This window comes from Balaenoptera musculus, chromosome 3 (genome assembly GCF_009873245.2).
Source record: "Balaenoptera musculus isolate JJ_BM4_2016_0621 chromosome 3, mBalMus1.pri.v3, whole genome shotgun sequence".
Lineage (NCBI taxonomy): Eukaryota > Metazoa > Chordata > Mammalia > Artiodactyla > Balaenopteridae > Balaenoptera > Balaenoptera musculus.
In genome coordinates, this window is record NC_045787.1 from 77,262,482 (window position 1) to 77,275,143 (window position 12,662).

General features: G+C 39.4%; 1 protein-coding gene across 2 annotated transcripts in view; it reads left to right on the plus strand.

Moving 5' to 3' along the window:
- The first annotated feature begins 1,080 nt into the window (after window positions 1–1,080).
- ERAP2 (endoplasmic reticulum aminopeptidase 2) overlaps window positions 1,081–12,662 on the plus strand; it is a 38,320-nt gene continuing 26,738 nt past the window's right edge. The window contains exons 1-5 of one of the 2 annotated variants that reach the window (XM_036848915.1): window positions 1,129–1,139; window positions 1,893–1,943; window positions 3,105–3,797; window positions 7,325–7,463; window positions 10,990–11,124. In XM_036848915.1, the coding sequence (XP_036704810.1) occupies window positions 3,247–3,797; window positions 7,325–7,463; window positions 10,990–11,124 (825 nt within the window). In that variant the 5' untranslated portion in view covers window positions 1,129–1,139; window positions 1,893–1,943; window positions 3,105–3,246. Of the gene's footprint in view, window positions 1,140–1,892; window positions 1,944–3,104; window positions 3,798–7,324; window positions 7,464–10,989; window positions 11,125–12,662 lie in introns of both variants that reach the window. The other variant, XM_036848914.1, reaches the window with a different exon arrangement.

Here is a 12,662-nt window from a genome sequence, read left to right on the forward strand (position 1 = left end):
GACTTTAGGCTGTCAGTGGGCCTCGCAGGGTCTCCATATGGGGAACTGCCTCTCTGTCTAAACAGGGGGAGACCATGGAAAGGTATGGAGCAGGGGGTGGCCTGCTCAAGCAGTGGCTGAAATAATTAATCTGCTGGAGGGCATCGTATAAGAGGACTGCAAGGACACATCTTGAGAAGCAGCAAAACTTGTTTGAAGGCTGATGTGAGGAGTGATGAGAACCTGGACTGTTTTAATGACTGTGGGAAAAAAATTTTTTAAGCTGGATAAAAAGAGATTAAAAAAGGAAGAATCAAGAGAACTTGGTAACAAACTGGAGTGGAGCAGAATCAAAATAGCGATATGGTCGAATCATAGACAGTGGAGGAAGGCTCGAAGCAGATGAAGTTAAAGCAAAAGGCTCTGATCTGGGGACGAAGACATTGCTTGAGCTGTTAGCAGAACATCCACATGAAGACAGTCTATCAGCCTGTTGGAACCGCAGCAGCAGAAACCTGGAAGGAGAGATCAGGAGAGGGAAATGTGGGATGGGTGAGGGAAAATAAGAAATCTCTGCGCTTGAACATATTCTGCGAGGGAAAGAGTAAAGTGGGAAAAGAGCAGAGAACAGAGGTTTTATCTTTGTGGAAGGCCCATATCCAGGATGGTGAGGAAAAGGAGGCCCAAGAAAGATGGAGAGCATCAAGGTGGGCAATAGCTCCTTTATGCCCAGGAGGCAGGAGGTTATAGACATAGGAAAGGGGTATATATCATCTCTGTTAAAGGCCATAGAAGCTGGCTGGGAGTTACCTTTTCCAGGTGGATGGACAGAGGTCATATTTCACGGTAATATGAACACAGCACAGTGAGGAATTCAAGATCGTGTCTTAAAATAACTCAGCATTAAAAAACAAAACAAAACAAAACAAAAAAACTAGGTTCTGAAGGCTTCACCTGGGGACACGGGGGTGGGGAGGATAAAACAGCAGGAGTGGCAGTCACTGGGATTGCTGGAGTCCTACCTGGCCTTGCCAGGGTGTGACTTTTACTCTGAAGCGGCTTGTTAATTTCAGTTATGCAAAGTTCTGAATCTTACCCTAATAGAAAGTGAAAGCAAAAAGAAATTCCCCTCCATTCAAATCTGCAACAGCCTGATTAAGGTAACACATCAACATTTCTCTTGACTTTGTCTTAAAATCATTATTTTTTCAGTGAGAATAATGACCTGAGCTGAAGGTATAAAACTTCTGTCTTGAGGAGCTCTTACAGCCTAAGGTGGGGATCGGGGGAAGGTGGGTGAATCTGGCACTACTGTATTGGAAAGTTCGTGCAGTGCAGTTAAGGATAGGATTTTATTTAAGAATCTGTTTAACTGACTCACTCTCTTTTGGAGATTCTCTTAGCTTTTCCCAAATGTTTGTTGCAGTTCTTATATCTTCAATCTCCGGATGCTTTGTTCAAAGCACTAAAGCACAGTATAATGGAAAAGCCATTAGACAAAGGGTCAAAGAACTGTATTTTAGTCCCGATTCTCCTTCAAACTTCCTATGTGATTTTGGGAGAGTCACTCACCCTCGGTTTCTTTATCTGGACCCTAAGGACTTGTACTAGCTGGCCTTTAAAGTTCTTATCAGTTCTAAAGTTAAAGACTACATGAGTAAATATCAAGGCCTTTTTCTCCTCTCTTACCAAAAAAATATAACTTCCTTTGGGTGTGTCTGCTACACGTGGGGGGCAAAGCGCCATAATTTAGGCCAGAGAATGTGAGTTATAGTAACCACAATAAAAATTTAATGTTTAACATTCATTACATGCTTCCTGCATGCTAGTTGCTGTGCTGTGCCATATTCTTCACATGAATTATTACACTTAATCCTCTCAATGTTAGTGTCAACCATTACCCTATCTTATAGGCAAGGAAACTGATGCTCAAAAAATCAGAAAATTTGCCCAAGATCATTCAGGTAAGTACGATGGAGCTAGAGTTGGGACACAGGCACTCTGATTCCCAAGCCCAGGACCTAACAAATAAGTAATTTCATTTTTCAAACCATCAGAAATTCAAGCTAATAGACCAATTATGGTTTGATATATCAGAGGCCCTTGGAACATTGGGATTTGGTAGCAATAATTTAATGCTTGTCTAAAAAGAGGGGAGGAGTGTTGTTATTTAACCATTATTTTCTTCTTTTTCTTTGTTTCTTTAACAATATTTATTGATCCGCATTAATATTGCAAATTGGAAAATTGAAGTACCTGTTTAGACAATTAATTCAAAAGAATGTGTTAATGATAAAAAAGAAAAGGAAAGGAAACCATTCATGGGTTTAAGTTGAAGCAGGGAGAAGGTAAATAGAGGCAGGTGACAGGGTGGGTGTCAGAATTGAATACCTAAATTAACCACATATATTGTTTGTCCTTATTTTATGTTTTGTAGTGTTACCCTTCTAACGAGAAGAGATTGTCTTAGTTTTATTTACAGAGGCAGAGAGTTCAGTTTGATTTGTGTTTTCAAAGGTAGCCTGAGATGAAGAAGACCAAAGCAACTTTTAAAAATACTCTGTTTGAATATTATAAATGAAATTTTATTTCCATGGCTTTTGATATATTGGAAATAAACTGAGGGTAAACACTTAGCTTGACCAGCATCTTTTATACCAGCAACCATAGAATTGGGCCATTCAGCTAATGTTATTTACTGAAAGAGGTGAAGTTCAAGGCCATTGATAATAGTAATATCTGGTATCCAAAGAATATTGAGCATTCTTCATGACTTATTAAGACAAAATAGAGACACCTGTGCAGTTTACGTCCAGGTATCCAGACACACTCTTAAAATGATGTAACCAAATGTTAAAAATGCTCAACATGCAATGAATTTACACACCTACCTTCTGCCCGTTGCACAGAATGCAGAGGGGATTCCATAGATGTAATTTTAAGGCAGAGTCCCTTCAACTGAGCTCTAAAAAAATTTTATTTATAATACTCAGATGATAACAATTTCTATTTTATTTTGTGGATATTTGGTCCAATTCACACATGCCCATCTATTTTTCAAGTTATATTTATAAATTGAAATCTTTTTCTTCATGCTATAAATGTTTTTTTTTTTTTCTTTCTAGTTTAAGTCCATTTATTGAAACATATTGTTCAGATCCTGAGTGACATAACTGGAGCCAACACGGTGCTATGGAGAACTATGAGATTTAGCCTGGATATTAACTTGTCTTCTAGAGAATAGATTTAGTATTCCATTCTGCTGTAATGGCTAATTCACACAGAAAACTAATATTTAATATTTACATAGGATTTTACTGCTCAGCAGTCATCCAAATATGTATTTGTTCTCAGTTCACAAGTTCATCTATTGATCCGTTCAATAAGGACCGTGGGGCTTTCCCAGTAGCCACCAATGGGGAAATATTTCCTTGGCGTGAGCTAAGGCTCCCCACCATGGTCATTCCCCTCCACTATGACCTTTTTGTCCACCCAAATCTCACCTCCCTGGATTTTGTTGCATCTGAGAAGATCGAAGTCTTGGTTCGAGGTGCCACCCAATTCATCATCTTGCACAGCAAAGATCTTGAAATCATGAATGCTACTCTTCAGTCAGAGGAAGATTTGAGATACAGGAAACCAGGGAAAAAGCTAACTGTTTTGAGTTATCCTGCTCATGAACAAATTGCACTGCTGGTTCCAGAGAAACTTATGGCTGACCTGAGATATTCTGTGGCTATTGACTTCCAGGCCAAGCTAGCTGATGGTTTTGAAGGCTTTTATAAAAGCACATACAGAACTCTTGGTGGTGAAACAAGGTAAGATGTAGCTCCAGTTGTTTACAGTCTTTTGTGATACTTTCCTTATGGGTTATGTCTCTTTGCCAGGAGCATGCTTCAGTAGTCATTTATGAAAAGCCCAAAAAACTGTGGGGAAACTCAGAAGGAGAAGCTCTGCCATTCCTAAAGGAAATCACAATAAAGATGAGAACACAGGATGCAGAGGCATAAGTGGCTAGAGAGAGAATAACCAGGAGGAAAGGCCAATATATGACTATGACAAGACTGACATGTTTATCTCCTAGGGGAAAGGATGGTCAGTGCAGAGAGAGCTGAAATATGGAAGGCTTCTCAAAGGAGGTTAGACTTGATCTGAGACCAAAAGGAAATGTATGTAAGATTTGGGTTGGGAGAGAGGAAATGAGAGCATGTACATTGCCCAGGAAACAGCATGACAAATCCAGAAGGCAGAAACAAGTCAGTTTGGAGAACTGAGAAATATGGTCTATTTGATCAGCTCATGTTTATTGAGCCCATGCTATGTGCCAGGCACTGTTCTAGGCACTGAATGTATAGTGGTGAGATATAGACTAGGGATTGGGAATAATTTAGCTGAGTGGTCAGGGAAGTTCTAGGTGAGGAGGAAGTGCATTTAAACTGAGACCTGAACTTTCATGAGGACATCTAAGGGCACAGTGTTCCCAGCAAAGGCATCAGCAAGTGCAAAGTCTGTAAGGCGGGAATGATTGAGAGACGAAGGACAATGAGAGAGGGAGAGAAGTAGAGTAGAGAGGGGTCAGATCATGTAGAGAGAGACTTAGAGCCTCTTGTTTTAGGCTTTTACTCAGGGGCCATGGGAAGTCATTGGAAAGTTCTGATGTGATGTATGCTTTATAAAGATCAAGTATATGTTGATGGTACATTATAGAGAGGAAAAAGTAGAAGCAGATTAGTCTTTTAGGAGGTCATTGCAATTGTTCAGGCCAGAAAGGATGTTGGCTTGGACCAGGCTAGTGGTGCTGCTTACGGAGTGAAGTGATTGAACTTGGTGTTTGTTTTCAAGTGTAAAACAGACAGAATTTGCTGACATTGACTACGTAAGGCAAGAGAAAGAGAGGAACCAAGGATGCTTCATAGAGGGGATGATTTGGCTGTCCAGGGCCAGGGTCCATCTCAGAGGGGAGAGGAGCCTGGTTTCAGTGCTCTCCTACATTTTATCAGTTGCATTCAATTGTCAGTTTGAGAAACCCCAAATACAGTGACTTTTCCACACACTTGTTTTTCTCATGCAGCAAGAAATCCAGAAGTAGGGCATCCCAGGTTTGCTACAGTGCTTACCAGTATTATCCAAGACCCAGGCTCCTTGTATCTTTCTGCTCAGCCATCCTTGGCATATGACTTTCCTCCTAATACAAGATGATTTCTGCACTTCTAGGCATCAAGTCCACATTCCAGGCAGGAAAAGGGGGAAATGGGGGAGAGAAAAATGCAAAAAGAAACATTCCAGCTGAGTCTGACTCCTTTTACCAAGCTTTCTCACCCAATGACTTCAACTAGGCCAGAACGAGTCATGTGCCCACCAAGTTGCAAGAGAATCTAGAGAAGTGATTTTTTCATCAGACGCATTGCCTTCCTGAACAAAATCAGGATTCTACTGGAACTGAAGAAGGAGAGTGGATATTGGTAGGCGACTTTAGCCCCGCAGTGTCTGCTGCCTACATCCCCTTCCCCACTTCAGGTGCTCACTGCCTCTGCAGCCCACATGCCCACCCCACAGCCCCCAGCAGTCCGCTGAGGACAGCCCTTCCCCAGGCCCACCTCCCCTTCCCTTGGGGACGCTTCCCCTCGTTGCAGCCTCAGTTCTCAGAGGCCTGTTCTCAGGTCCAGCACAGTATTGGATAGGAAACCTCAACTTCTCACTGAGGTACCATGTGACCAATGATGGTTTATTTCATTTTTTTCAAGTGACAAAACCTCCACCTAAAAGAAATACATTTTAAGGATATAATTTGGGGAGATGAGGGAGACCAGAGGGGGATTTTTTTAGAGTAGAAGCTTGGAAAGTAACGTGCCTCCCATAGTTAACTGCAGGCTATTTCTGACTCTTCTTATGATTAATTAGTCAGCCCTCTTCATACTCAGTCACCTAGTAGGTCTTAGCATGTAGGATGATTTACAGGACAGTGTCAACAGAATTTTATTACCTCTCTCTTTTTTTCATACACACACACACACAATACACACCCACATACACACACAATACACATGCATACACATACAACTTAAAATACAAAAATAATTCAGTCAACAATAATTCTCTGAGAAGCAGGAAGTCACTACTTTGCATGCAGCACTAAAATTGTGTAAATAGCAAAAAAGATCTTAAAGTTTTGGCTTTTCCATTGTAAGACTTACTATCATCAAAATTTCACATTAGGAAAAATTATTCCAGGTACTTGGGATTCCTTTACTTTTGTAGGACCTGTTACTGAATCCAAGTAACACCGAGGCCCCAAACAAATCATTTAGGTCCCCAGTCTCACTTTTCCAGTCTGTATTATAGAAATACAGTAGACTGACGCAAAATTATCGTGACAGGCCCTCTTTTTCCTCCTCCTGGCCCTTCTCACCCTTTATCTGTCCCTTGAGCTTTTCTATTCTGCTCTCTTTCTTCAATCAAAATATGCTCTCCAGAGTTGCTGCTTAATTAAAGCTTTAAAGCCCAAAGACTAAATCTGTAATTATATCATTTCAAGCATTATCAAGGTGGTGGGATATAGAGATTTGTCAGAGTATCTATCTACCTGTTATAGTCTGAAGGCTGGACCTGCTTTGCCGGCAAGCAGAGAGAGCTAGACGTGTCTGGGGGGAAGCTTGGGTCCCCCAGGAAGACCCTTAGCCACTGACGATACAGAATATGAAAGCCCAGCTCCTTGCCTCCAGTAGGGGAAAACTTGAAGGTGTAGTTTCCACTCCAGAGCTCCCCAGGGATGAAGCTGAAGCTGGCACCTGGCCTGACTTCTTCCTCTTCCCTGTTCTGCTTCCCTCCCTCCTTTACCTGTTTCTCTTGGCAGCATGTTCTTATAAATCAGGATCTGCTTCCTGGGAACACAACCTAAGGCATCACTCATCTCACAGGTATTCAAATGTCTGATTGAGGCCCACTCAGGTTTAGTGATGACACTAAACTACTAATTTCCTAGTCAATTTTGAAGTCAAATTGGGCATGACTATCTCAGCAAATTTACTAGCTAAGGGTCCTGGTAAGGTCACTCAAATTCTCTGAGCCTCAATATCCTTCTCTGCTATGAGTATGAAGGTGATCATGTAAATAGAGTGCCCAGCACCATGCATTAGTCATGATTGGCAGCTACTAAACAAAATTTTATCCTCATTTTCTTCAAAAATAGATTCTGGATTCTCTAAGGTTATAGTTTGAGAAATCAGACATATCACCTCCAGGTTTGATAAGCTGTGTTCTGAAGGTACAAATTCATTTCTTTCTTTCTTTTTTTTTTTTTTAATTTCACTTGTGTATTCTTTCTGGAATGTACTTCTTTTCACAGAACAATTGCAGTAACGGATTTTGAGCCAACCCAGGCACGAATGGCTTTCCCTTGCTTTGATGAACCACTGTTCAAAGCCAACTTTTCAATCAAGATAAGAAGAGAGAGCAGACACGTTGCCCTATCCAACATGCCAAAGGTATTTGCCAATTTTAGAAACTTTGGGGAATTGTTCTCAAAATGAACTTTGGTCTTTGTTTTGTTGTGTTTTAATATTTTTTTGTTTTCAGGACTTAAGCCATTAATTTGTTTTTGATCCATCTACATATTACATTACCCCAATTTATCTAGATTTTAACATCATTCTGTTTGGGCATTGTTTCACAAGAAGCTTTATTTTTTAAATAAAGTGATTTATATTTTACTTGTGTTTATATGGAAGCAGAGTTCTTTTAAATCAGTGTTACTTGGCTAGCGATGAAATTCAGAATCACCCAGAACAGCACTTCTCAAACTTTAATTTTCAGATGAGTTGTCTGAGGATCTTGTTAAAATTCAGATTCTGATTCAGTCGTTCTTGAGGTAAAGCTCAAAATTCTGACTTTCTAACAAGCTCCCAGGTGATACCACTGCTGCCGGTCCAGAGACTACATTTGGAGTGGTAAGGATCTAGAGAAGCTTGCCTGGGCCCCATCCTGGAAATTCTCATCTAGTAATCTGTGATATAACATAGAAATTTTTTTTTAAGTTCCACGAGTAGTGCTTAAAATTATTTATGAAAATCATATATCATAGTTATAAACTTTTTTAATTGAGAGAGACCTCTGAACACTTTTATTTGAGTCATATTTATACTCAGAATGCAGAGACTCTGAATGACACAGTAGACACTGAGCCTCATTTGATATTTCCTCACTAATGATATGCTTGCCTTTTGAGCTGTTGAACGAAATATAAAATATTTCCCCATTGCTACTTAGAAAGTAGGATAAAAATAGAGGCTCTCCTGGCAGTGCTTCAGCAGGATGAGCTCAGAAAGCAGCCAGATCATCATAACCCAGCCAGTGACTCCACCCTATTTTCCTCTCTGCCCTCCACGGTGACTGTCCTCTATGGATGAAGCGGGGAAATGAGCCCATAAGCTAGAAGCTGAATTTCCCCCAGATTTCTGTTTCATGCTAGAAAAGTGTTTGCTTTGAAATACTTGCAGAGCAGATCAAGGGGAAAAGTGACAACTCCACATGACATATATCCCACAGCTTTTCCATGATCATACAGACAGCAATTTAATTTGCCTACTCATTTTCAGGTAAAAAGGATTTGCTACTTAGCTCCAAGTCTTCTTTCTATGAACCGAATGTTCATTTAAGGGTAGTTCAGTCTCTTTCCTGGCAGCTTTTTATTAACAGAATTCTTCACATGAATAATCATGGAGGATAAAGTAAAAATACAGTTAGTAATGCCTTTTAATTAAAATGTGATGCAAACATAATTTGTCAGTTCGTTATATTAGAATCTCAGTTTTCTATCTTTAGAAACCTTCAGTAACTTCTCATATTTAGGAAAAATAAGTGAAAACTTTGAAAATATTTCATATAATCCTTGAACTTTGTATTGCCTCAGTTGACTGGGCCAGTTCTCTGGATCATGCCTTTTTCAGCAAATATTGGCTTAAGTTTCTGCTTCTCATTGACATGCCCAACCCAGGCTTTCATGGTGATCCAAAAAAAGGAGAACGGAAGTAATGCTACAGTCATACTCTTTGGGTAATAACTGCAGCGCTTAAGATGGGTTACGGACTGGTGAGAAGAAGCAACACATACTAAGTTCTCAAATTGTTTAGTTAAGAATGTAGGAATACAAGTTAAGAACACTAGGAAGTGAGGTGGTCAGCCAAGCACTAGTAGAGGCAGCATATATTCTGGGCATGTCTTTGTCCCCTTCATTCCTTAAGGGAACACACACCTGCTGGTGACACTTGCTGTGCAAGTAGAATCCTGCCAAAATTGAGAAGACAGCTAAATCCTTCTCTAGCAACAAGTGTTTTATACTTAGAGCTTACATCACCATCCTGGAAGGACTTACACTAACAGCCCAAATACTTCCATTTAAGGCAATGTTGATCAACATGGGTCACTCCAGGTTCCTGAACAAAACTCAGCCTCCGTGGACTACGTCTTCATCTGGGGGGGAGGGGAGAAATCAGAGGGAATGCCCACCTGTCTCCTGTCTCTGCCACCAGCTATCCAGTGTCACAGACTCGTTTCCCCACAGTTCCACAACCTTTCCCCTTCCTCCCCTCACCCATCTACACACTTGACTAAAGGGTCTTGCTGCTGAGTTTGGTCAGAGGACCACAGTCATAACGTCCCCTCCCCAGCTCCTACCATAACCCTCTCATCTGCTAGGAGTATGTACCCATAGAACTCTGGTTGAATCAGACCCCTAAAAAAGATTATTGTTGGACAAAATTAACTTGCTGGACAGAGGTAAAACTTACAGCCCTATGCATGCTGCCACCTTTCCTAGAGTATTTGGTCAGTGTTTCCTGCTTTATTGAAACTTAGGAATTGAGTTTTTGATAGAATTCTGTAAAATCAAATTCTGTAGAATTTAATAGCACACACATTTGTCACTGACGTAGGCAAGGCAGTTTATGATAATACTTCAAGCTATTTTTTCTCGCCAAAGCAAACTGCAATCTTATACAAACACATAAAATATGCTCAATAGTCCATGGTTAGCACTGCCACAAACCAGATGCCTTAAAAGGAGGTTGGAGAGGGTGAGGGAAAAGCCAGTCTAAGAATTGTTTTCAATTTGAAGAAAGTAGTATTTTCAGATGACTGGATCTGTGTCCATTCAGAATTTAGGGGCATCATACCGTGGTGAAGACCATCTCTGGGACAAGCTATCCAGGGCAAATAAAGATAGAATTCAGTAATTACTCAGTGAATTTGATGGATGCGGCTGACCAGCCTATAGGCTTAAAACTCTTTACTTCCTCAGTAGATAGGCAGAAGCTCAAATCACTAATGATCTCCTTGGCCTGACCGCTTTCATTGCTGAATCAATGGAGTGAAGATAAAATAAGACTATGACTCAAGCTGTCACACAGCGAGTGAAAGAATGAGCAATGGCTTTAGAGTCACACGGTCACATCCACATCTTGGTCCTGCTGTGGAACTAGCCGTGTGATCTTGGGCAATTCAGTTAACATTTCTGAGACTGTTTCCTCACCTGTGAAATAACACCTACCTCATACACAAATAATAGGAGAATTAAAAGATAATGCAAAACATCTAGCACAGTTTTGCTTCCCATTTCCTTCTGCAACAGAGATTTATTTATTATATAACAAAGGGAAAGGGACTCTTCTCTGGCATTTTTGCTTAGAAGTACAAATCTTGAACTGATGCCAGTATTGGAGATTATTGCATCTCAAGAAAGCAGAAGCATCTAAGATATTTTTATGCTTTCAAGCAACAAAATGATATCATTTTGAGATCCCAAAAGTAGTACATTGTGTCTTCGAGGAAGTCTAGAGATAATAGAAATAGAGGGAGGTGAAGCCACAGAATGTTGTGAAGGGTCCACTGATCTCCTATAAGGGCATCACATGTCCTTCGGAACATCAAGCTTTCCTCTAGCTTACGTAGCCTACGTCGTAGGCATTCTTGTAAAATACTCCAGTTTTCAAATACTGATTCTTTCCCTTCCTGTAGGTTAAGACAATTGAACTTGAAGGAGGCCTCTTGGAAGATCATTTTGAAACTACTGTAAAAATGAGTACGTACCTTGTAGCCTACATAGTTTGTGATTTCAACTCTGTGAGTGGCACAGCCTCGTCAGGGGTCAAGGTGAGTTTGAGTTCTCATTTCATACACAGTGCAGAATAATGTCCTGAAGGCAATGAGCTTTTCTTTATTTTAAGGTTATTTTCCTTATTATCAAAGTATCATGCTTATTTACAAAAATAGAGATAGATAAAAAATAAAATAAGTTACCCACAATCCCATCACCAAGATATAATTACTGGTAATATTTGTGTCAGCCTTCCAAGTATTTTCTATAAATCTGTCAGTATATGAGTATATATAGTAACAGTATATACTGTATATAACTATATATACTTTTTACAAAATAATATATGATTGTTTTAGCTCACCATAATATGCCATAAAAATTAAATGCCATTAAATATTTCTATAATATTAATAATTAATAATATTGTACTCTACTACATAGAGGTACCATAAGGATTTTTTAATCAGCATCTTATTCTAGGACACTTACATTGTTTCCAATTGTTTTCTATAACTTTATTTCCTCCGTGAAAGGAGGTCTTCATAATTTTTAGAACGTTCATTGTTTACAAAAATTTACAGTACCCAATAATTATAAAGTTTCGTGACTATCAGTGAAGACATGAAAAATAAAAAAGAACTCCTTACCCTGAGGAACCAAGTTATAGACATAAAAACATATTCAAAGAACCATAAAATAATGCTTATGAAAAATAGCAGTAAAATGGCTATTACAATTTCCATACATATTATACCTTTGGATATGTAGATACATGTTATCAGCAATGTGTCTACATACATCTCTGTACATACATATATGTGCAGAGATATAGATGTGTGAGAGGTCAGATGGCACTTTACTTCAGAGGACAGGGTCCTGTCAGCTTCCTTGGATTCACATCCCAGCTCTACAATTTTCTACACGGGGGGCTTGAAGCAAGTTACTTAATCTCCATGTGTTTCCATTGCTTCATCTGTAAAATGAAGACAATAGCACCTATTTCATGAGGTGATTGAGAGGATTAAATTAGATTTTACATGTGTGCATTTAGCACAGTGCCTGGTACGCCACTGTGGTCACTAATATATCCTTCTTATAAAATTTCTGAGGAACTTCAATTAACTCAGAGCATGAAAGCAGATTATGAAATGAGAGCAACACTGTACTTGAAACCCAAGAAGATTGGAATCTAACTTTATTTCTTCCACTTAATAGCTAATAGTTTGCAGGGAGTCAATGAACATATTTGGGCATTTTTGAGTTTAAAGAAAACACGACATGGTGAGATGAATTGGGAGATTGGGATTGACATATATACACTAATATGCATAAAATAGATAACTAATAAGAACCTGCTGTATAAAAATAAATTAATTTAATTTAATTTTTTAAAAACCCCAATAATCAAAAAAAAAAAAAAGAAAAGAAAAGAAAACGCGACAGAGGGTGGTTCCAATAAGTTCATGAAGGCTTTCCACCTCATAGAATTATGTTTCATTTGAATTGTGTTGGTGGTCATAATTTTGGAAGGTTTATTCTCAAGTGCTAGAGTACATTATAGTGATGAACTGAAGTGGGCTCTCATGAGGTG